The sequence below is a fragment of the Trichosurus vulpecula genome, assembly GCF_011100635.1.
Source record: "Trichosurus vulpecula isolate mTriVul1 chromosome X unlocalized genomic scaffold, mTriVul1.pri SUPER_X_unloc_1, whole genome shotgun sequence".
NCBI classification, from domain to species: Eukaryota; Metazoa; Chordata; class Mammalia; order Diprotodontia; family Phalangeridae; genus Trichosurus; species Trichosurus vulpecula.
This window is the reverse complement of record NW_023494377.1, coordinates 958,382-980,036: the sequence shown is the minus strand read 5'-3', so window position 1 is coordinate 980,036 and position 21,655 is coordinate 958,382. Positions and strand designations below refer to the sequence as shown.

At 40.7% G+C, this 21,655-nt stretch overlaps 1 protein-coding gene across 1 annotated transcript in view; it reads right to left on the bottom strand.

The window, feature by feature from the left end:
• DNAAF6 (dynein axonemal assembly factor 6) overlaps positions 1 to 15,243 on the bottom strand; it is a 59,947-nt gene extending 44,704 nt beyond the window's left edge. Inside the window, exons 1-3 of the mRNA XM_036740485.1 lie at positions 15,139 to 15,243; positions 7,907 to 7,979; positions 3,269 to 3,374 (exon numbers count right to left, since the gene is read on the bottom strand). Of these exons, the coding sequence (XP_036596380.1) occupies positions 3,269 to 3,374; positions 7,907 to 7,979; positions 15,139 to 15,234 (275 nt within the window). The 5' untranslated portion in view covers positions 15,235 to 15,243. The remainder of the gene's footprint in view (positions 1 to 3,268; positions 3,375 to 7,906; positions 7,980 to 15,138) is intronic.
• Between the last annotated feature and the right edge of the window lie 6,412 nt (positions 15,244 to 21,655).

Here is a 21,655-nt window from a genome sequence, read left to right as displayed (position 1 = left end):
TCGGCCAATTCTGAAGCCCCATGACTATAGTCTAGGCCACACCTCTGAAACATGAAATGACAGATTTGATCAAATACTCTGCTAAAATCTAGGCAAACAATATCTATGATATTCCCCTGATCTACCTGCCAATTTTTGCAGTTATTGTTCCAGATCTACGATTTCTTTGATGTAGGAAACTCCCAGTGTGAAAAGTTCTTCCACCAATACAGGTCAGTAACTTGTCTATGACTTAACATCTTTGAGAGTTTGCTGGGGATACTGAAAGTTTACGTGATTTGCCTATAGTCTCAAAAGTCAACATGTGCGAAAAGCAGGATTTGAACCCAGGTATTCCTCACTCCAAGGTCGGTCCTGTAATCATTATACCACATTGTCTCTTCTACTAGTCTAATAACCTTACCAAAAGAGGAAAGGATATTAGTTTTGAGGAAGCCAGTCTGGCTCTTTCTGATCAGTACTTCCTTTTCTAGAAGTTCGCTAGACATCCCTTTAATAATATGTTCTGGAATTTTGTGAGGAATCAAAGTCAGGTTCACTGGTCTATACATTGGAGATTCCACTCATCCTTTCTTTTGAAAACTGTAATACTTACTCTTCTCCAACCCTGTGGCACCTCTGGACAAGAAATTAAAATAACTTATATGTTTCATATCATGTTAGATAAAGCCCAGTTTTTGTCTGGGTGCTGAAGGTCATGTAGGCAGCAGATTTTAAAAAGTTATTTTGCTTTACTATTTTTAAGTTAACCAACTTTCTTTTGTGTTCTAATATATTAAAAATATTTCAATTAACCTAATGGTATTAACTATTAATTAACAATCACTCAGCATGGCATCTTATAATGGTATAGATTTTCTTCCATCCAAGATAGCACAGTATCTAAAAGCCAAAGTAGTCCCTGCTACTGGAGAGGTTAAGGCTGGTGGAAAGAAGAAAATAATACTTATTAAGCACCTACTATGTGCCAAGCACTTTATAAATATTATATCATTTGATCCTCACAACAACCATAGAAGGTACATGCTACTACCATCCCCATTAAGGAGACTGAGGAAACAGAAGTTAAGTGACTTGCCCAGGGTTACCCAGCTACTAAGTGTCTGAGGCCAAATTTGAACTCTCTATGTATTCCTAGGGCCTGGTACATAGTAGGCACTTCATAAATGTTGATTGATTGATTGATTCCAGGCCTAGTGCTCTCTATCCACTGTGCCATCTAGTCTCTTGACTTGAGTTCAGAACTTTTTTTTTAATGTGAGGAAATCAGAGTTAAGTGACTTGCCCAGGGTCATATGGCTACTAAATATCTGAGGCTGGATTTGAACTCAAGTCCTCCCGACTCCAGGGTTGGTACTCTATCCACTGCCACCTCCTAGCTGCCCTTGAGTTCAGAACTTGTGAGCTGAGTGAGTATCCCACACTACCTCTGGCACTAATGTGGTGAGCCCCTAGGAGCAGAGGCTACCAGGCTGCCTAAGGAGGGGCAAACCAGTCCAGGTCAGAAAGAGGGAGCAAGTTAGCTTTCATGTGGATCAGAATTGGTATGGGAACCATGAGTGGCTGCTGCATGTCCAGCCGGGGTGAGACAGGAAGACCCAGTCTCAAAAATGGATGGATGGATGGATGGATGGGTGGATGGAAAGACTGATAAAGATAGCAAGAGACAGACCACAGTAGGTCCCTGACCAAGCTCCACTTAATGGCCATATTTTGGGCCCTCCGGGCTTAGAGTAAATGTCAATGGTAACTGTTTCTCTTTGGAATAGCAACTCTGGGGGTCTTCCCCTCCCAGCTTGATTTTTTTCTTTTTTTCTAATTAAAGGGGCCAACCCTTCTTAAAGAAGCCTATCCACTGAATGGGCATTACCTCACTCTAAGTGAGTATGTGAAAAGGCCTTAGCCTAAAAGGGCCAGGGTCTCCCATTACATCCTGGGCCATCTCCAGTCATCCTGATGAATATCTGGTCACTGTATCCAGATGGCTCTGGAGGAGAAAGTGAGGCTGGTGACCTTGCACAGCCCTCCCTCACTCAAATCAAAATCAACTACAAGACATGTCATGGTCCTCTTCAACAACAAATGACAAACACAAACTGTGAGTAGACTGAGCTGCCTGAATAGATGAGCGAGAGAGAGAGAGAGAGAGAGAGAGAGACAGAGAGACAGAGAGAGACAGAGAGAGAGAGAGACAGAGAGAGACACAGAGAGAGACACAGAGAGAGACAGAGACAGAGAAAGAGACAGAGACAGAGAGAGACAGTGAGACAGACAGAGAGAGAGAGAGAGAGAGAGAGAGAGAGAGAGAGAGAGAAGCAATGGATGGCTTGCACCAAAATGTCAGGGTCCTACAGTCTTTGATTTCCAGGGTTCCTTAATCTTCACATCAGGTATGATGAGGCAAAGAGCCTAGAGTCAAGAAAATTTGGATCTAAAGCCCACTTCTGATATTAGCTGTGTGACCATTAGCAAATCTAGGAGCCTTAGGCAACTTTCCAAGACTCTAAGTTATAGATGGGCTGTAATCTCTTGAGTTCCCACTCACACAAAATCACAGGTCCTTGATCTAGGGACAATAGTTCCCAATTACATTTTAAAAATCTTGTGGCATTGAAAGTAATACTAAAGCAGGAGTTAAATCCTGCTTATGAAATATATGAAATACTGCATTTGTTCCTACAGATCTCTAAGAAATAAGTTCGTGTAATGATTAATAATTAGAGTGAGAACATAGCCTCCCACCCATTGTGGAACACTGAACAATTAAAAGCAGCCCTTTGATACATAAACATGGTATTATAAAAGAGTTTGTAGGAATGCTGGTAATTTAAGGGGCTGGTTTTCACCCACTCTGAATCCCACATTACACAAATAACTGACATTACAGAGGAATTTATAATGGGACTGCAGCGTGGTATAGTGGAAACCCAACTCTGTCACTTACTACCAGTGTGATCTTAGGCAAGTTATTTTGCTACTCTGGGCCTCAGTTTCTTCATCTGTAAAATTAAGAAAATAGACAAGATGACATCTAAGGTCCTTTCTAGATTGAAATCTGTGATCCTGTCATGCCACTTTTTGTTAGAACATTTCTCAAGTAAAAGGTCTAATCTTTTCTTACTTGATCCATCAGTACACTTGCCTTCTATCCCCTGCCTTTCCATCTTGTTAGGAATTGTGCTACATGCATCTTGTGGGAAGGAGAGCGCCACCCCATCATTTGCCTACCTTGGAGCCACAAAGCCATTTCTGGCTTCATTTGACTTACTCTGGCTGTCCCCGGGGGTCCCACATGTCATCAAACTCCGATCCTTCTGGCACCTCCTCCGGATCCCAGATGTCCTTTCTATTTTCAGTCTTATTTGGAGGGTTGACTAGAAAGAGAAAAAAGATAAGACTGATGCTGCTACCCTTTAAAAAGTGATTGCTGTCCTTTTCCCATAGTCAGTTTTGGACAGCAAGAATCAAGTTGTTTCTATTTGTAGCTATCAGATGAATTGCCTTTTTGTCAAATTTTCTTTTTGTCTAATTTGGTAACGACCAATTTCTACACAATAGCTCAGATCGACCATGCAGTCAGTAAGCCCATTTCCCCAGACAGTGGCTGACACAGACTAGGCATTTAATAAATGCTTGTTGACTGAGTACATTAATCTGATGTGGGCGTTATGACAACCACCAACTATTTTATCCTATAAGTCACCTCCAATACTTGGGGAAGTAGGTAGGGCAAAACACATTTTAAAGAGCTCTATAAAAGTGAGTTCCTACTATTAATATTAATGATGATCGTGGTGATGATGAGAACCTTGACTAGTGCAGGTAGATGATCTCTAGGTTTCCACTTAGCTGTAAAAGTCTATGCTTGTGTTAACAGGGTTATACCATGTGTTACACAGTCCCATCCTCCTACAGATTCGAGGTTGGCAGTAGAACCAGGAGATACACCAGGCCTCCAATGTACACAAGCATCAAGGCCCCAGGAGAAATGCAGGGCTCAGCATAAAAGGCAGCATCCTGGGTGCCACATCAAGTGCAGGAAGGCACCCTCCTCAGCACTTCCTTCCCCAGGCATGAAAATGACTTTCTGGTTATTAGGAAAAGATCTGCTTCCACAGCCTTTGCACATCTAAACCACATGCGCTATGATTTCTATATTATTCAAGACCCAGAACTTCGAGCTGATTATAGCCACATAAATATATTTTACAGAAGTTTATGTAGTGGATCTTTCTTGACTAAGACAAATAAAGAGATAATTTTTCATTATTCATGTTAATGAGGGAGAGAAATAGCATGAATAATTGAAATCTACAGATACCCCATGAGTTTATCTTGGCCATCATTTTCAAGCTCCCAACCAAATCTTTTACTGAAGAGTCTAAGAATCAGTAAGAGTGATAGATGAACTTCACCTACTTACTCTGCCCATAAGGTAGAGAAAATAATGACGAGCAATGGAGTTAGAACACCCCTTATTTTGAAAGGTCTGTAAGGTGCTTTGTACAGAAGTGTTAGAAACACACACAAAGCATCATATTTTGGTTTAGCACAACTTTAACACACACAATTCTATGGACTTTCTCTTATGACTTTTAAAATTAGAGACCTGAACTCTGAAATGTTTAGGAGGTAGGAAGGTAAAGGATAGAGAAGCCAAAAGCTACATAATCCATAAACAAGACAAGTAGTTCTTGAAGCAGCCAAAGCTTTCTGGCTCCACACTACACCTGTCCCTGTTCAGACCTCTCACTGTCAGCGTGTGCCAATGTGCTCCAATGTATGCCTGTGCATGCCACTAACTGGAAAGAGAGCCGATGACAAGTGTGCATGACCAAGGGCCAATGTATGCCTCCAGTGTGTGAGCTGAGTACAATCTCCAGAGAAGTGATTGTGACTGCTGTGGCTCTGTAATGGCAACCACCCTGGCATACCCAGGATGGCTGCTAGTGCAGGTTCTAAGATCTGCTTTACTAAGGAAAGCAACTTAAAAGGGTCAATGATCTTTAATTACATAGAAAACATACAAAGAGAAATAAAGACCAACAGACAGGGCTGTACTGCCTGAATCAAAACTTTACATCCACCACTGAATCAAGACAGCCTTTACCTCTGAGGAGTCGGGGAGCTCTGAACACATGGCCACTCAGAGTCTCGACCAGGGAATCACAACATCTTTCTCATAAGCGAGCCCCCAAAGCAAAAACTCACCTCTCAGAATACATACTCAATAGGCTCAGTGCCTAATTAGAAATTAACAAAAGGTGTGTAAGCCTTCCTGCAAGCAAACAAACTTCCCTTAATGGGCTCCACATGAGGCCTATTGATGAGTGGGGAAGATCTTATTCTTCATTAACCTTACAGGCTCCTCCTCCTCCTCCTCTTCTTCCTCCTCCTCCTCCTCCTCCTCCTCCTCCTCATTTTAGACAGATCTGAGTAAGTGCTAGGTATGGTTGGGATGGTTCCTCCTAATGAGGAAACTTCCTCTACTAATGAAGACTGACACCTATTCTGGGACTTATGCTCTTAGTTGCCTGAGGTACCAGGAAGTGAAGGGACTTTCCCAGGGTCACATGACCAGTAACTGTCCTAACTCCAAGGCTAACTCTCTAGCCACTACATCCCCCTATGACCCTTGGTCGGTATTAATCTTTGCTAATTTGCTACCACTTTCATGATTGCAAACACTGAAATTCTCCCTCTCTGACCACAGTCTCTCTCTCTCTAGGCCTCAATGACATCTTCAGTCAATTTTTTCAGTTGTGTCCGACTCTCTGTGACCCCATTTGGGGTTTTCTCAGCAGATACTGGTGGGGTTTGCCATTTCCTTTTCCAGCTCATTTTGCAGATGAGGAAACTGAGGCAAACAGGATGGAGTGACTTGTCCAGAGTCACACATCTGGTAAGTATCTGAGGCCAGATTTGAACTCAGGAAGATAAGTCTTCTTGACACCACACCCTCACTGTATCCACTGTGCCACCTAGCTGCCAGACTCATCTTCACTAGGACCTTGAGACCATTATCCCTGCTTTGGCCTCACCTTTCTTCCCTTCCCAGTCTTAAACACAGAGTTAACCGGTTCAGCTATGCCTGACCTTCCACCCTTGAAGCCCTTGCCCCTTTGTCCTTCTGCTGCTCAACTCTGAGTCACTCCCACTATCTGCCTTCTCTGTTCCTACTACTACCGAATAGTAATAATAGTAATAATAATTATAACTAACATCTATATAGCACTTACTATGTGCCAGACTGTGCTCAGTGCTTTACAATGATTACCTCTTTTGATCCTCACAATAACCCTGGAATGGAGGTGTTATTATTATCCCCATTTTACAGATAGAAACTGAGGCAAATAGAGGTTAAGTGACTGGCCCAGGATCAACTAGGCAGTAAACACCTGGGGCTGAATTTGAACTCAGGGCTTCCTGACTCCAGGCCCATCACTCTATCCACTGAGCCACCTACTTGCAGAACACTGCTGGAGGAAAGGCTGGGTTCTTTTTAAATGCACATTAGCTGATCTTCACTGGGGTCCCACTGCTGTGCAGCGATATTCTGATCCCTCCCAGATGGCCTCTGTTCCAATCACCAGAGAAGCTGCTCCAAACTTCTTTTCTTGAGCCCCACTCTGCCCATCCTACTTCACTGACAATTGGAAGCTATCGTGAATGCCCTCATCTAGATGCCTTCAAACCCCTTCTACATTGCTGATGATTCATCTTGCCCCCTTTGCTCTGGGCCCTGAGGAAGAGACTGCCTTTCATCCACTTCGGCCCTTGACCAGATCCCCTCCTGTCTCCTGCCAGAGTTTGCCCCAATGATCAGAGAGTTCTCTTCCTCCTGTTTGGCCTCTCCATCTCTACTGGCTCCTCTCAGTTGCCTACAAACATGCTCAGGTCTCCTCGCTGTCCTTGCCATCCCCTAAAGCTATTGTTCTTCATTGCCAAACTTGTGGAAAGACTAGAGTTTACTTGGGAGCCTTCACTTCCTCATCACCCACTCACATTTCAACCTACTGCAAACTGACTTCTGACCCCATTAATTCAATGGAAATGGCTCTCTCTGAGGTGCCCAGTGAGCTCCTAATTGTTTAGTCTGATGGCTTTTGCTTCTCACCTCCTTCATTTCTCTGCAGCTTCTCACACCTTTGATTTCTCTCTCCTCTTGGCCACTCTCTCCTTCCTCAGCTTCCATGACATGGCTCTCTCCTGGAGCCTTTCCTTCTGGTCCCCCTCACTGGATCACCATTCAACTGCTGCTCCTTGTGTCTATATCCTCTCCCTTGGTGATTTCATCAGCTCCCATGGATTTAAGTATAATATCTACAGAAAGTATTCTTAAATCTAGATGTACAATCTGAATCTTTCTTCTAAACTTTAATCATGCATTAAAAACAATCTATTGGATGTCTCATTGGCATCTGAAACTCTCCATGTCCAAAAAAGAACTCATCTTCCTCTCTTATCCCAGCCCCTGCCTCAATCTACCCACCCCTCCTTGAAATTTTCCTACTTCTTTTGAGGGCACCACCAGCCTCCCAGTCATCCAAGTTTGCAAATTCAGAGTCATCCTGGACTCTCCCCTCTCCTACTCCCTGTATCTAGTCAGTTTTCCAGTCTTGCCAATTCTGCTTCCACAACATCTCTCACTTGTCCATTTGCATGGCCACCATTTGAGGCCCTCATCCACCCTCTCCTGGACACTATAGTGTCCCTGTCCCCAGTCTCTCCCTTCTCCAATCCATCCTCCACATAGCTGTGAAAATAACCTTCCAAAAGTAAGGATCTGATGAGCACACATAGGGGCTAAAATGAATTGCAGTGCTACTATTACGGAAGTTACCAACAAACATTGATTATATTATATTATATTATATTATATTTCATATTTTCTTGAACAACATACCTTTGGATTCTTCTTTCTTTGCTGGTCCAATATTCCCAGGGCTCAAGGCTCCAACAGCAGATGATGGATATGACTGAAAGAGTCCACAATTGTGTAAGTAATATTTACACAGCCCACCTGGTTATTAATGATTCAAATTTGATGATTTTCAACTCTAGATCTCCTAGCGCTCTGTCAAATTAAATTTATTACCCATCCCTGATACAATAATAATATCTTACCTTGCCATAGTGATTTTATGTTTACAAAGCACTTTCATATCCATTATCTAATTAAACCCTCATGATAACCCTCTATGATTTTTTTTTTACAGTTTACAAGGTGGTGAAACTGAAGCTCAGAAAGGAAGTGACTTGACCAAATTGGCACGTGACAGACTTAAACGTCTGACTCCTGGTCTGGTATTCTTTCTACCACAGTAAATTGCTACTATTCTCCCAAGAGGAAAAGTGACAAATTACTCTTTTCAGTATCTGGCTTCCATGTCATTGCAGACCTTTAACACAGAGATGATTGGTCTCCTAATGCACCCTGGGCCATCCCCAGTCATCCTGGTAAATATCTGGTCACTGGACCCAGATGGCTCTGGAGGACAAAGTAAGGCTGGTGACCTTGCATAGCCCTCCCTCCCTCAAATCAAAGTCAACTGCAAGTCAAGTCATCATTTCCCTGATGTCATGGTCCTCTTCGAGAACGAAGGACAAATACAACAACAACAATGATTGGCTCAGGACAATGGGCCTCTAGCTGGGTCAAAGGGGATGCATCATTTAGTGACTCTTGGGACAAGATTTCAAGTTGCTTTTCCAGAATGTCTGGACTAATTCCCAGCCATGCCCATTGTGCATTAATGTGCCTGTTCTCTCGCAGTGCTTCCAACAATTGTCATAATATACATGTGTATTTTTGTTTTTTTAAAGACTAAGTTCAGTTAGTCCTCTTTTATTCTTTATGAATTGAAATGTTTATAATAAAAAAGGACATTTTAAAAGGGGCAGATGGGGTGACAGTATCAGAAACTGGAAAGGGGTCCCAAAAGATGTGGACTATCTAAAATTCTCACTGTTGTAATGGAATTTGTCATTTCTACCTTCACAACAGTTCTCAGATACATTCCCTTCTCTCTACTCACAACATTCCCAGTCCAGTTCAGTCCTTCATCACCTCAAACCTGGACTACTGCAACAGTGCTGACGAATTTGCCTGCCTCAACTTTCTCCCCATTCCAACCCCACTCAGTTACCAAAGTGATCTTCCTAAAGTGCAGGTCTGACCATATCAGTCAATAAACTCCAATGGCTCCCTTTTACCTCTAGGAAACCCCTCTTCTTGGCATTGAAAGCCCTTCACAACTTGACCCCTTCCTACTTTTCCAGTCTTTTTATACTTTACTCCCCTCTATGTACCCTGTGACCCAATGACACCAGACTCCCTATTTGAGGAATCAAACAGGACCCCCCCACCCCCCAGTTCCAAGCCTTTACATTGGATGTCCTCCATGACTGGAATGTTGTCCCTCCTCACCTCTGCCTATTGGCTTTCTTCAAGACTCAATTAAAATTTCACTTTCTTCAAGAGGCCTTTTCCCACTGAGTTCTAGCCTTCACCCAAACTACTGGTGCCTCCCCTCTGGGATTATCGCAGGTTTACACTGCATGTATCTTGAACGTGCATACTTGTTTGCATGTTGTCTCCCCTATTAGAATGTGACTCCTGGAGGGCAGGGCCTATTTTTACCTTCATATCCTCAGCATTTAGGGCAGTGCCTGACACATAGTGAGTACTTAATAAATGCTTGTTGATTAGTTGATTGGATCAACGTTCCAGAGGTAGTCCAAGAACTGAGCTGATATTCCTGGTGTCCTCCACACTAGAAACAACTGAACTAGTCTAGATTCATTCAATCAACAAGAATTTATTAAACACTCACTATGTGTCAGGCACTGTACTAGGTGCTAGGGATACAAAAACAAAAATAGCTGAGTCAAACCCGAATAGAAACAGGGCTACCAAAATGTATATTGCTGTGGGCATTATCAGTCTTCTATTGCATTTTTATTTATTTTGCTAAATATTTCCCAATGACATTTTGATATGGTTCCCAGGGCACTGGGGAGCTTTGCTGGTTTCAATGAGCATGTTTGACACCTCTGCTATAGAGAACCAGCTGTTTAAACTGCCAGTTACCTACTGGAGTCACTAGATAACAGTCTTTAACTTATTTTCCCGGAAGGCATACCTCTCTGGAAAACAACCTGTGGATTTAAACAACAGTAAGACTTCAACACGGTGCCTGAAAAAGTACCGCAGCATGCATTCATTTTTAAAATCCAATTTTAGTGCATCTTTTGGTTTTACATCACCTAGATTCCTGTCCCAGAAAGCTAGTCATTATAGTAAGCAATTTTTTAAAGAAGAAAAAACAAGAAGAGGAAAAATATTCAGTGAAACTGATCAATATGTCACAAAAATCTGACATTATCTGCCATGCTTCATACCCATGAAACCCCTACCTCTGCAAAGGAATGGGGGAGGTATCTTCTCTTATCTCTTCTTTCAATCTAAGCTCGTCCTTTGTAATTTAGCAATATTCATTTTTTTATTGTTTTGGTGTTGTTGTTCTTTCCATTTGCATTGTTGTAGTCATTGTGTATTTTGTTTTCCTGGCTCTGCTTACTCCACTCTGCATCAGTTCATATAAGTCTTCCCATGCTACTCTGTATTCATCATATTCATTGTTTCTTAGAGCACAGTCATAGTCCATTACATTTGTGGACCACAGTTTGTTTAGCCATTCTCCAATCAATGGGCATCTACTTTGTTTTCACTTCTTTCTTACCACAAAAAGGGCAGCTAGGAATATTTTGATGTCTGCAGGGACTTTCTTTTTTGTCACTGACCCCCTTGGGGCAGACATATTACATACATTCTTGTGTGACAATCCCAATTCTGTAATACATGCTGAGTCTTTTTATCAGTAACTTTCAGGCCTTTTGATAAATTACCAATTGCTGAAATACTAGTAGCCAGTAGAAAGTCCTTTTTAGTGATTCCTTCTACAGAACATTAAAATTAGTAGAAATAAAGCCTTGAAAGTTCTTAATAAAATTAATATGTTCTCCATGGGCTTTACTGATTGGATCAGTCTATTGTAACAGAGAGGGGAGTTTCAGTTTACTAATTTAACAAAGACAAATTATTAAAAAACTTATTTCTCAAATGAAAATATTAAACTGGTAATAACAGCATTCAGAAGCTTCTGGTAATTGTTGTCTATTATTTGAGCCTGTACCAAAGATCCAAAGCCAATAATTTGAGCAATTTATCCTTGTCATCCCCACCACTTTGTGAAATGGAGGCGACTTGGACTGTTCTTGGTATTAAATCTTTGACATGTTGCTAAATTGATCTCAAAGAAACTTGGAGTCCTGTCCCTGACACCTAGTGGCTGGCTGAGTGACCCTGGGCAAGTCACTTAATATCTTAGTGTTTTGGGCAGCTCTCATAGTTGAAGGTTATACATCGTAGAGAAGCTGCAATTATGATATACAATATACAGCATTGTTAAATATACAATTATATATACACAATGTAACATACAATTATAATATACAGCATTATTAATGGGAGTTCTCTCACTAGGAGTCCCCATGCCAAAGAAATCATAGGTCCCATCCCAAGCCACAGAGGCTTTCAGGGCCCTTATGAGTTAAAAAAAATAAGTACTTTCTTTCTAATCTCAGGAATTCTTGACAATTCTCAGTGAGGTTGGCACAAACAAACCAATGTGCAGGCAAGAAGTCTCTTGCTGTGACAAAGAGTAGGTTTAAAAAAAATCATTCTGGTGATATTTCTTTGGCTCCAAAATGAACACATGCTAAAGAAAAGACAGCAGCTTTTTTTTTGCAAAATTTAATTGCTTATTAACAATAAAATTAATACCATATATTTGTATAGCATTTCACAATTTATAAAGTGCTTTTGCATCCATTATTTCAAACATTATCCTTTCCAATGCATCAGTGCTACTGTATCCGAATGACCGATTATCTCCAGCTTGCTTATAACCCAGACATACAGAATCATTATATTATGACAATAATTTCCCACTATCGGTTATGTTATTCGTTGAGATCAATCATCTCTCTCAACAAACATTCATTAAGGGCCTACTATGTGCCAAGCCTTGTGCTGGGTGCTAGGAATACAAAATAAGGCAAAAGGCAGTCCCTGCCCTCAAGTTCAGTCTAATGGGAGAGACAACATGCAAACAACTATGACAAACATATATGATATATGACATAGGGTATATGACCTGGCATACAAAGAATAAATGGAAAGTAACATGGGAGAGGAAGGGACTAGCAACTAGGAAGATCAGGAAAGGCCTCCGGCAGAAGACAAGACTTGAACTGAGTCTTGAACAAAGCCAAGGATTCATTCCTTCTAAGAAGCAAAGGGAAAGAGGGAGGTCACTCCAGGCAAGGTGAACAGCCCATGCAAAGTCACAGGGATGGGAGATGGGACTGAAGCTCAAGAAGAACAGCAAGGAGGCCGGCATGGCTGGATCAGGGTATGTGGGGGAGCAGTAATGTGTAGCCTCTTTCTGTGTTCTCTCGAGTTCTTGTTTTTTTTTTTTCCCTCGAACAGAGCTAGATGTAAATAACTATCCTTGTGTTTAAATGTTCATGGTGATAACATTTTGCAGTAGGGTAAATCCTCCTCTCTGGCTCTGCTCCAGTTCAAATTGTCACTTCCTTTCTTTCACAATCTCTGTAGGGCAGCAGACTTGATTTCCATCGATGTCTTTAATGACACAGTCCTGGACCATTGTCAGGAGGTGGTCTCCAGACAATTATTTTCCTGCTGTTTCAACTAAATAAGCACAGAGGAGCCCATGTACCTCATTCTCTTATAGCTCCCTCCTATTTCTTTCTCCTGTGTCTTGCTTTTATAGATTCTAAGCACTTATTAATTTCCAGCTTTCTGACTTCGTTTTATTCTTCCTACACTTTTTCCTGACTAAACTTTCTGGTTTCTGAAACTGACCTCTTCTTCCTAGCTCCCAGATAATTAGATTCTCCTCCTGTGCAAATTCCATCTCCACTTTATGACTAATCTAAAGTCTGCCCTTCTCTACCAAATCCACCCTAGAGGGGGAAGCGCAAGGACTCAGTGAATATCTCTACAATCTAATGGTAATGAACTTGCCACTTATCCAGATTATATGCCTTTCCAAACTTGGTATATGAATTCTTTGGAAGGAATACCCTGGTCTGGTGCATATGATGGTGGGATTCCACCATTTTGTGGGAAAACAATTTCCTAATTCCCATAACGAAATGCTTCATTAAGAAACACAACAACAACAAAATACATTTTGTTCAGATCCATGTATTCTACTGTATTCCATAGATTTCTGGGAAACATTTATTTGCCCTCAGGTAGACAGTTTGCTAGGCAGGGTTCCCTATTATCCAAAACTGAGGGAATGGAATGAGAATATGTCTATGATCTTGGGAACACTGGAATGACCAAAAAGAAGCTGTCAGAGGGGTCCCCTAGGCAGTCTAAGACCCTGTCCCTGACTCAAATACTCCTGACTTGCAGTTCTATTCAGGGAAATACTGGAGAACCATTTTTAGGTTCAAACTAGGCCTAAAAATACTCTGTCATTTGGCCCATAATATTTCCTGTGCCTGTATCCACTTTATGGGTAAGTTAGACAGATCAGAGGAGTAGGGAGAAGGAAGTTTGGGACCTAAGGAATACAGTATAAATGAAAGTTATTTCATGTAAACATAGCCTATAGGTTCAACAATACCATTCTCAGCAATAGTTGTTAAGAATTATTTGACAATAAATATAAGTGATAAGCATTTTGAAATGTGGTTGTTCAGTAAAATGTAATCTGTGAATGCACTGGGCTATGAGAAATGATGAATAGAAGGAATACAGAGAAGCATGAAAAGATACATGAATTGATGCAAAGTGAAGTAAGCAGAATGAAAAAAACAATATATAGCCAGTCAATAAGCTTTCATTAAGTGCTTACTCGCTTAATCAACCAATCAGTCAACAGTTATTAAATACCTACTCTACGCCAGGCACTGTACTATGTGCTGGGATACAAAAAAGGGGAAAAACATAGTCCTTAGCATCAAGCTCACAGTCTAATGAGGAAGACAATATGCAAACAACTCTGTGCATAAAAGATATGAACAAAATAGATGGATGGTATTCTCATAGGCAAGATAATTAGCAGCTGGTAGGATTGGGAAAGGCCTCCTACAGAAAATAAGATTTGAGCTGAGTACTGGAAGAAGGAGATGGGTTAGATTGTAAAGGGAACAAGGGACCAGGTTGGGAAGAGCTCTGAATGTCAGAGGACTTTCTATATTGCCCTGGAGGTAATAGGGAGCAACAGTGACTACTTTAATGTAAATAGAAAAGAACAACAACAAAAGAAACTGAATGTTATGAAATCCAATCAAGCTTGATCCGTGAGAAGAGAAGCGAAGACAAGAGAGGAAGGGAGGAGAGGAGAGAAGAGAAGAAAGAAGAAGCAGAGAGGAGAGAAGAGGAGAGAAGAGAAGAGGAGAGGAGAGAAGAGAAGAAGAAAGGAGAGGAGAAGGGGAGAGGAGAGGAGAGAAGAGAAGAGAAGAGAAGAGAAGAGAAGAGAAGAGAAGAGAAGAGAAGAGAAGAGAAGAGAAGAATGCACCTCCTTCCCTTCTTTGCAGAAGTAGGGGACTGTGGATATGGAGTACTGCATACCTCTCAGACCTGTCTGATGCGGTGCTTAGTGCTGCCAAACTTACTGTCCCTCTTTTTTGTACTCTTTTGTTATAAAGGGTGGCTCTTGAGAGGAGATTTTAGGAAATGAAGGTGATTTAAGCAAAATGATATCAATAAAAGTGGGAAAAGCAATTCAAGCTGTCCCTTCTCTCCAGAGAGACAGAGATAGACAGAGAGAGAGAGAGAGAGAGAGAGAGAGAGAGAGAGAGAGAGAGAGAGAGAGGAATGGTTGTTGCTACCATAGTTACACTGGTGCTTTCCTACAGTGTTTGGGAAGGTCTGTTTGGAACATTAACCAGAACTGTTCTCGAGGTTATGCTTCTGTCCATGTTCTACACCAATTTCTGAGCCAGCCTCCAACACTAGCAATCTGACAGGTAAGGCAATGACCCAGCCCTGCCAGCAGCCTAACCCTTGAGCTGTGGATAGATACTTACCACCTGCTCCACGTCATCCTCCTCCTCCTCAGGAGAGCTGAGCAGCTTGGAGAGAGCCTGCAGAGCAGAAGCCGAAGTCATGTTCTCCAGATCCATGTCTCTTGTTTTCCTATGGTCAGGGCGACACAACCAAGAGACTTTTTTCGATTTTGTCCAAATACTTTTCCACCATGTAATAAATAGATAAAGGAATACTACTTGTTCTTCCTGTGCCCACCCCACAAGAATATTCTCCCCTTGACTTGTTTCACTGTCTTTTGCTCCTCCTAGAGATATTTTGGTGCCTCTCAGACAAGGGCTGAGCAGCAGGTTCAGGCCTTTGCCCTGCTTACCTCAACTTCTACACTTTCACCTCAGTTTGGCAATCATTTATTGAACATCTACTATATGCGCAGAACCGTGTTAGGCGATACAGGGTATATTAAGAAAATACCTTGGGGCAGCTAGGTTGGCACAGTGGATAGAGCACCAGCCCTGGAGTCAGGAGGACCTGAGTTCATATCTGGCCCTGAATCAGACACTTAGTAGCTGTGTGACCCTGGGCAAGTCACTTAACCTCAATTGCCACCAAAAAAAGAAAAGAAAAGAAAATACCCTCCAGGAACTAACAATTTACGGAAATACAAGGCATATGCATGAAACAACCAGAGACCAATTCCTAGGCAATATGGTAAAAGGTGAATGAGAAACATAGTACAGACTATACCCCAATATTTGGGGGTTTACTTGGGACCTTGAAGATCACCTACAGACAATGTTAGTGTTGAATTCAACTTTGCGTGCCCTGTAGCTGAGACCCACAGAAGAACATGGGAATCACAGAGTTCTCACTCGTAACATTGTTATTACCCCTTCCTAAGTGAGTTAGTGTGGCTCCCTTGGAACTCACTCATTTGGGTTTGAATCTAGGAAGTCCTGTCCTGTCCATCTGTTCCTGGAAAAAATAGGAGGCTTCCAAATGGAAAAAGCAATAGAACTGATCCATGGAGGCAGAAAGGGAGCAGGCAGAGAATCTCTCCACTCCCATGGGACTTTCATGTAGTCCGATATTTAAGCATTACTGGCATATTTTTTTAGACTAGCTCCCACCTTTTAGAAAACGCAAAGTGATCAAATCAGAGGGAAGAGAAAGAATCAACAGGTCATACCCAAGAGGAGTCAACAGTGGAGCCACTATCTTTGTACTCCAACATCACAGTCTCTGATATGTTGTAAGAGTAACAATGATATTCAAGAAAACGAAGAAGGAAAGAACAGTTAGTTTAGATCATATAAAAATAGGAAAAAATATAAACCTAGAAGGCATCAATAGTTTTTTTAAAGGTCCAATGTGGACCTTCTAATGTTTACTAGCATGTCCTTCTAGGGGTTGTTGAATGTGGTGCTTCATTACACTAGAAGGGCTAGCTAAAGGATCAAATCAGTTGGGGGGAGGGGATATTTAGGGGCTTTTGGCCTGTTAATTCATACATGGTACTTGCTCCTGATGGTCCATCCCAGCAGGGCTCAGTCATGTATATAACATTTTCATTGTAACTCTGTTGGACCATGACATTATGAAAGTCTGGGTCGGAATGTACCCATTGAATGATTCTGACATCAGGGTCGAGGGTCATTTGTCAAATGTTCACTTTCAACCTGGGCCAAGTGGAAGATTAGCAAATGTTCTAATGCAGAAGTAATTCTCGGCTGCTGGGGACAAGACAGAATCACAGATCAAGGATCACGTCTCACCTATGAGCTTACAGAGACTTCAGACACTGACACCACCGTTGGCTATAGAAACCTTGTGGGTCACTAGTGCAATGGGGAAAGAAGGGACCATTATGTGTATAGAATTATACAGATCTAGATCTAGAAAGGACCATAGTGGTCATCTAATCCAAATGTCTCATTTTGCAGATGAAGAAATTGAGCCCCAGAAGGAAAAGTGACATATTCAGGGTCACACAGATAGAAAGTAGAAAATGTGTAATTTGAACCCAGGTTTGACTCGAAATTCAACACTCTCTCCACTATGTCATACTGTTGAAGCTTTCTTCATAACCCAATAGATTGGTCTCAGAAGGATGCCCATATGGAAAATGTACTGCTTTCAAAAAATGAAAAGGCCTACCTGGCTTTAGGATTCTTTTTCACTATGACATTGTGCTAGGTAGAGGAGCTTGATCCTTATGGAGCCAGGGATGTATCAGACAAATCCCTCCCATTGTCTTCTCAGGAAGTTTACTGATTGTGAGGACCCCTATACTTTTTTCTTGCTGTCCTCAAGGTGCTTGATCAAGGATTGAAGCATAGGTTTTTGGGTGGCCTTTTTTTGGCCAGTGTCCTATGTGACAGCTGCAACCCACCTCATGATTTGAAGTGTCATGGATTTCTGTCTGCAGAAATAAGTCTATATGATGACTGAGACATCATGGTGGAAAATGATGGTATAGACACTTGTCAGATACTCAGTTTTAACCAGAGTCAGGTTAACAAATGCTTTTTCTAAAGTGTATTAAGTCTTATATTGAGTATAGGGTATTGTGTTCAGTTTTGGGCACCACAGTTTAAGAAAGATATTGATTGAGGGGATGCCCATCAATTGGGGAATGGCTGAACAAGGTATGAATGGAATACTATTGTGCTATAAGAAATGATGAACAGGCAGACTTCAGAAAAACCTGGAAAGACTTTGTATCAATAATGGAACTAGCAGTTGCTATAAGGGCATGAGAACAACAGCACCAGCACACAGGAGGGCTGCGAGCACAGGTTCTTTGATCTACTTTTCTAAGGAAAGCAACTTTCAGGGGTTAACAATCTTACTTTAATTAAACATACATATATCATTCACTTAGTTCAGGGGGAAAAGTCAGCACTCTGAACTTCCAGAGAAAACACAAACAGAAATTACAAATAGGAGTTACGAGTGGAGAGAATAACAGAAACCAACAGACAGGCTTCTATCTATCTGACCAAATCACAATACATAGTTACCAGAGGGAGAAGCACCAACATCTGGGTTTTCAAAGCAGTAAGTGGGGGGGGGCCTCTTAATGGCAACCCAGAGTCTTGTCTGCCCTAACCACCAACCACTCTTCCAATGAGTGTGTATGGGACAAAAGACCACTGGCTCAAGTAAAAAAAAACAGAGATGTCTCGGTTTCTCAAGGTAGAAACAAAACAGAAGCTTTATTTGATCAAGTCTCAAGAATTGGGCATCTCCCACTACCAGGGCAGAGATAATAGTGAAGAGAGGCAAGGGGGAGAAGGCAATCAAGGGGATATATATCCTTGTACAAACAATTCTAAGAAATCCCACCCCAGAGGCTGGACCCCTGTCCTCATTTGCGGGGACAGGTAGCCTCACAATCTAACCAGGAATAAGTTTTACCCAATACCAGCACAGAAACTACAGAATTACCTTATAGGGAAACTTTAATGTTAAGATGGCAGTTTGTAAGTAGGCTAGGGGAGGGGGAGAGGGGAATATCACCTGATTTCCCCCAAATCATATGATTTACAGGAAAACAAAACTTAGGCCTAGTGAGGTCCACATCCTAACTAAATTTGTACTATTTGAGTATCACCTTGCCTGAGTTATTCATAGGGAAGCTTTCACAATCTTGTATTCCACTCAAAGTCCCTCTTCTTATTCCATAGTTGAAAGCTTCCCACACCAATCCTTATACACTTCTTCAACCTCACGATCTATCTCATTGGTCTTCTCTTCAGGATCTAGTCGGTCCTCCTGCTCAACTGGTTCCCATTCCTGCCCCTTCTCTAAATATTGATTCCCAAACATTTTAGATATAAATACATATATACATATATATATATACACATATACCCTGTGAAGTTTTCACACTTTATTCTCTCACTACCTCACACAATCCCTCCTCTCCTTGACACTATTTTGAAGACTACACACACACCATTGCTGATATGAACTATCCACCCACCTATCTCCTTCATTCATCACACTTTTATACCACATTTTCTTTCCCATCATGCTGGTGTCCCCATTACCCTTTTTAATAAATATCGGTAGGATTGATCAATGTATTGACAAATCAAAGGGGGCAGTCCCCTTTACAAGTACAACTACAGAGACCCAAAAGAAAACAACAATACAATCATCCCTTTAAAATTCAAAAGTCTCTTCCCATACAGCTGTCTGGCAGGGAGCATCAACGAAGTCTTCTGGTCCTAGGTATTTGTTTCAGCCATCCCCACAGCGTATTCTTCTTGGAGGAACCGGCTTTCTGTCCATTCTCCTACAAAATTTACCTTAGCACAATTTTAAGTTACCATTTCTAATAATTATACCCTGATCATCTTTACAAATTCAAAATTGAAACCTTGGCCAATTGCCATATTTCAGAAATTCACATCAGAACCCAAATTCTCATACTTTACATGACTCATCATTAACTTCCCCACCAGAGGGATGAGACTCCAGTACATACATAAATACATTAAATAACCAATTTTTAACACAGTACATATAAAATCTTAACCTAGTCATGTCATGTTTCCTTGATGGCACTACAAGATAAGCCAAGCCACAAACCATTTTTCTTTTTAGCATCATTAATTATGCCAAAATTTTAAACATGCATGATATTAATCAAATAACAAAATAACATTCTCACATTGCTTAAGGAACATTTACAAAGTGAGTTCTAAGTGGCTCGTATGCATTTCTACCCTTCTTCATAAAGCTTTACTAAGTTGGTGCAAAAGTCCATAAGTAACACTAATTCCAAAGCATCATAACAAGCAAAGTTTCTAGTTATTGCAGAATTCTTAGATATCATGAAGTTGTTTTTTTTTCCTCTTTCAGTCAAAAAGGTGCTGTAATGGAATTTCACATTGGTAGCAGTAAGAGAGCGATCATAGGAAAAAATACTACTGCTCTTAGATTCCTTTTTAGACAAAGGGAACATCTTAAAGCGAGTCTTAAGCAGTTTGTTTAAATTTCTGCACATGCCCTAGTTCTAGATAAAAATATTAGATTGCCCAGTAAGATAACACAAAAGAGCTCATATCTTTTACTGACTACTTGCTCTGATCACAGAAATTTGCTATAGAAGGAAAAAAAGCAGGGACATGTGACATGCCAAATATGACAGGATAAAACATCCTTGGCTTTGTTTATAATCCAGATATAGTTATGATTCCTCAATTATGTAGTATCTCTTCCACCTCATTGCTACACTCAGAAATAGTTAGGTGGGAAACTTCCTTTCCAAAGGAACACAGGGGGAAACTGAGGCCAGGAGGATCCCATCCTAGACTGAGACTAAGATTGTCCCCTCAGCTTTTTCCCAAATGCAGATCTCCACCTTTAACAGTATGGATCACATTCCTTCTGAGTAGCTTGTGGCATTTCTCTCAGATACTGATGTAATGTAGACAACTATACCCAGATTCAAACTCAAAACAAAATTAGTTATGGTCCCAAGTGCCTTTTAACCTTAAACAGCAAGTCCCACCAATCACAGCTTAGAGTCAGATACAGAGCTGCAATAAGCAGTAACGATTTACCAGGACTCACATACATAAGGGATTTAATTAAACATCTTTCGTTCTCCACTTTAAACTTGTCCTGGTGTAAAAGCCAAATATTAGAATCCTTTCTATCTATTGTACATAAACTTTTAATTTCTCAGCAAGCTAAGTTCATTGTTTAGGACCTACATAACTCAAACAAGTTCTTTTTCTGGGGCTGATGACCTTGCCCATGCAGATAGTTTCCAGGTGCCTTGGCAACTTTACAAAATAAGGAGAAGTAACATGGACCCCAGGAAGGGGTTAAATAGAAAAACCTTGGGTCTGTTTGCTATCTTTTGCTGTTTCTCTGAGCACACTTATTCAAGGTCGAGGCTTTCTAAAAATCATGCAAAGGATTTTACAAAACTTTTCTTCATAAAAAAAAACTCTCTGAGAAACAGCTTATAATTTATCCTGATATTATTATTAATTCCTAAGTGCTAAACGATTCTTAAATTTTGATCACCAAACCTTTTCCACATAATTGAGAAAAAACCAAAACTAAACATACTCTGGTAAATACTATCTCTAAGCAATAACATCAATAGCTTAATTAACGATCTCACAAATTTATCAAATGATAGCAAAATAATTAAAGACAAAATTTGGTAATTTAAGATTTCTTAAATTACAATTCTTAACCTAATAACATTTAGATTACAAAAGAAATTACTTTTCTAACAACACAGATGATACAGCTGCTTACCAAGTTATGCAATAAGAAAAATTTTAGAAACATAACAATATCATAAACAATTATCATCTATTTAAACTTGAAAACCAAAACCAATTAATTTCCATTTTGGTGGCTTTACCTCAGTCAGATATGACCCCAAACTGCCTGATACAGAGAATCATTCATCTCATCACCAAAACTTCACATTGAAGAAAATCCACGTAAAGTTAATGAATATGAAGCAATTATTTTTAACTTAAAACAGTTTACATTCAAATAGCATTTATTCTATGCCAAGCA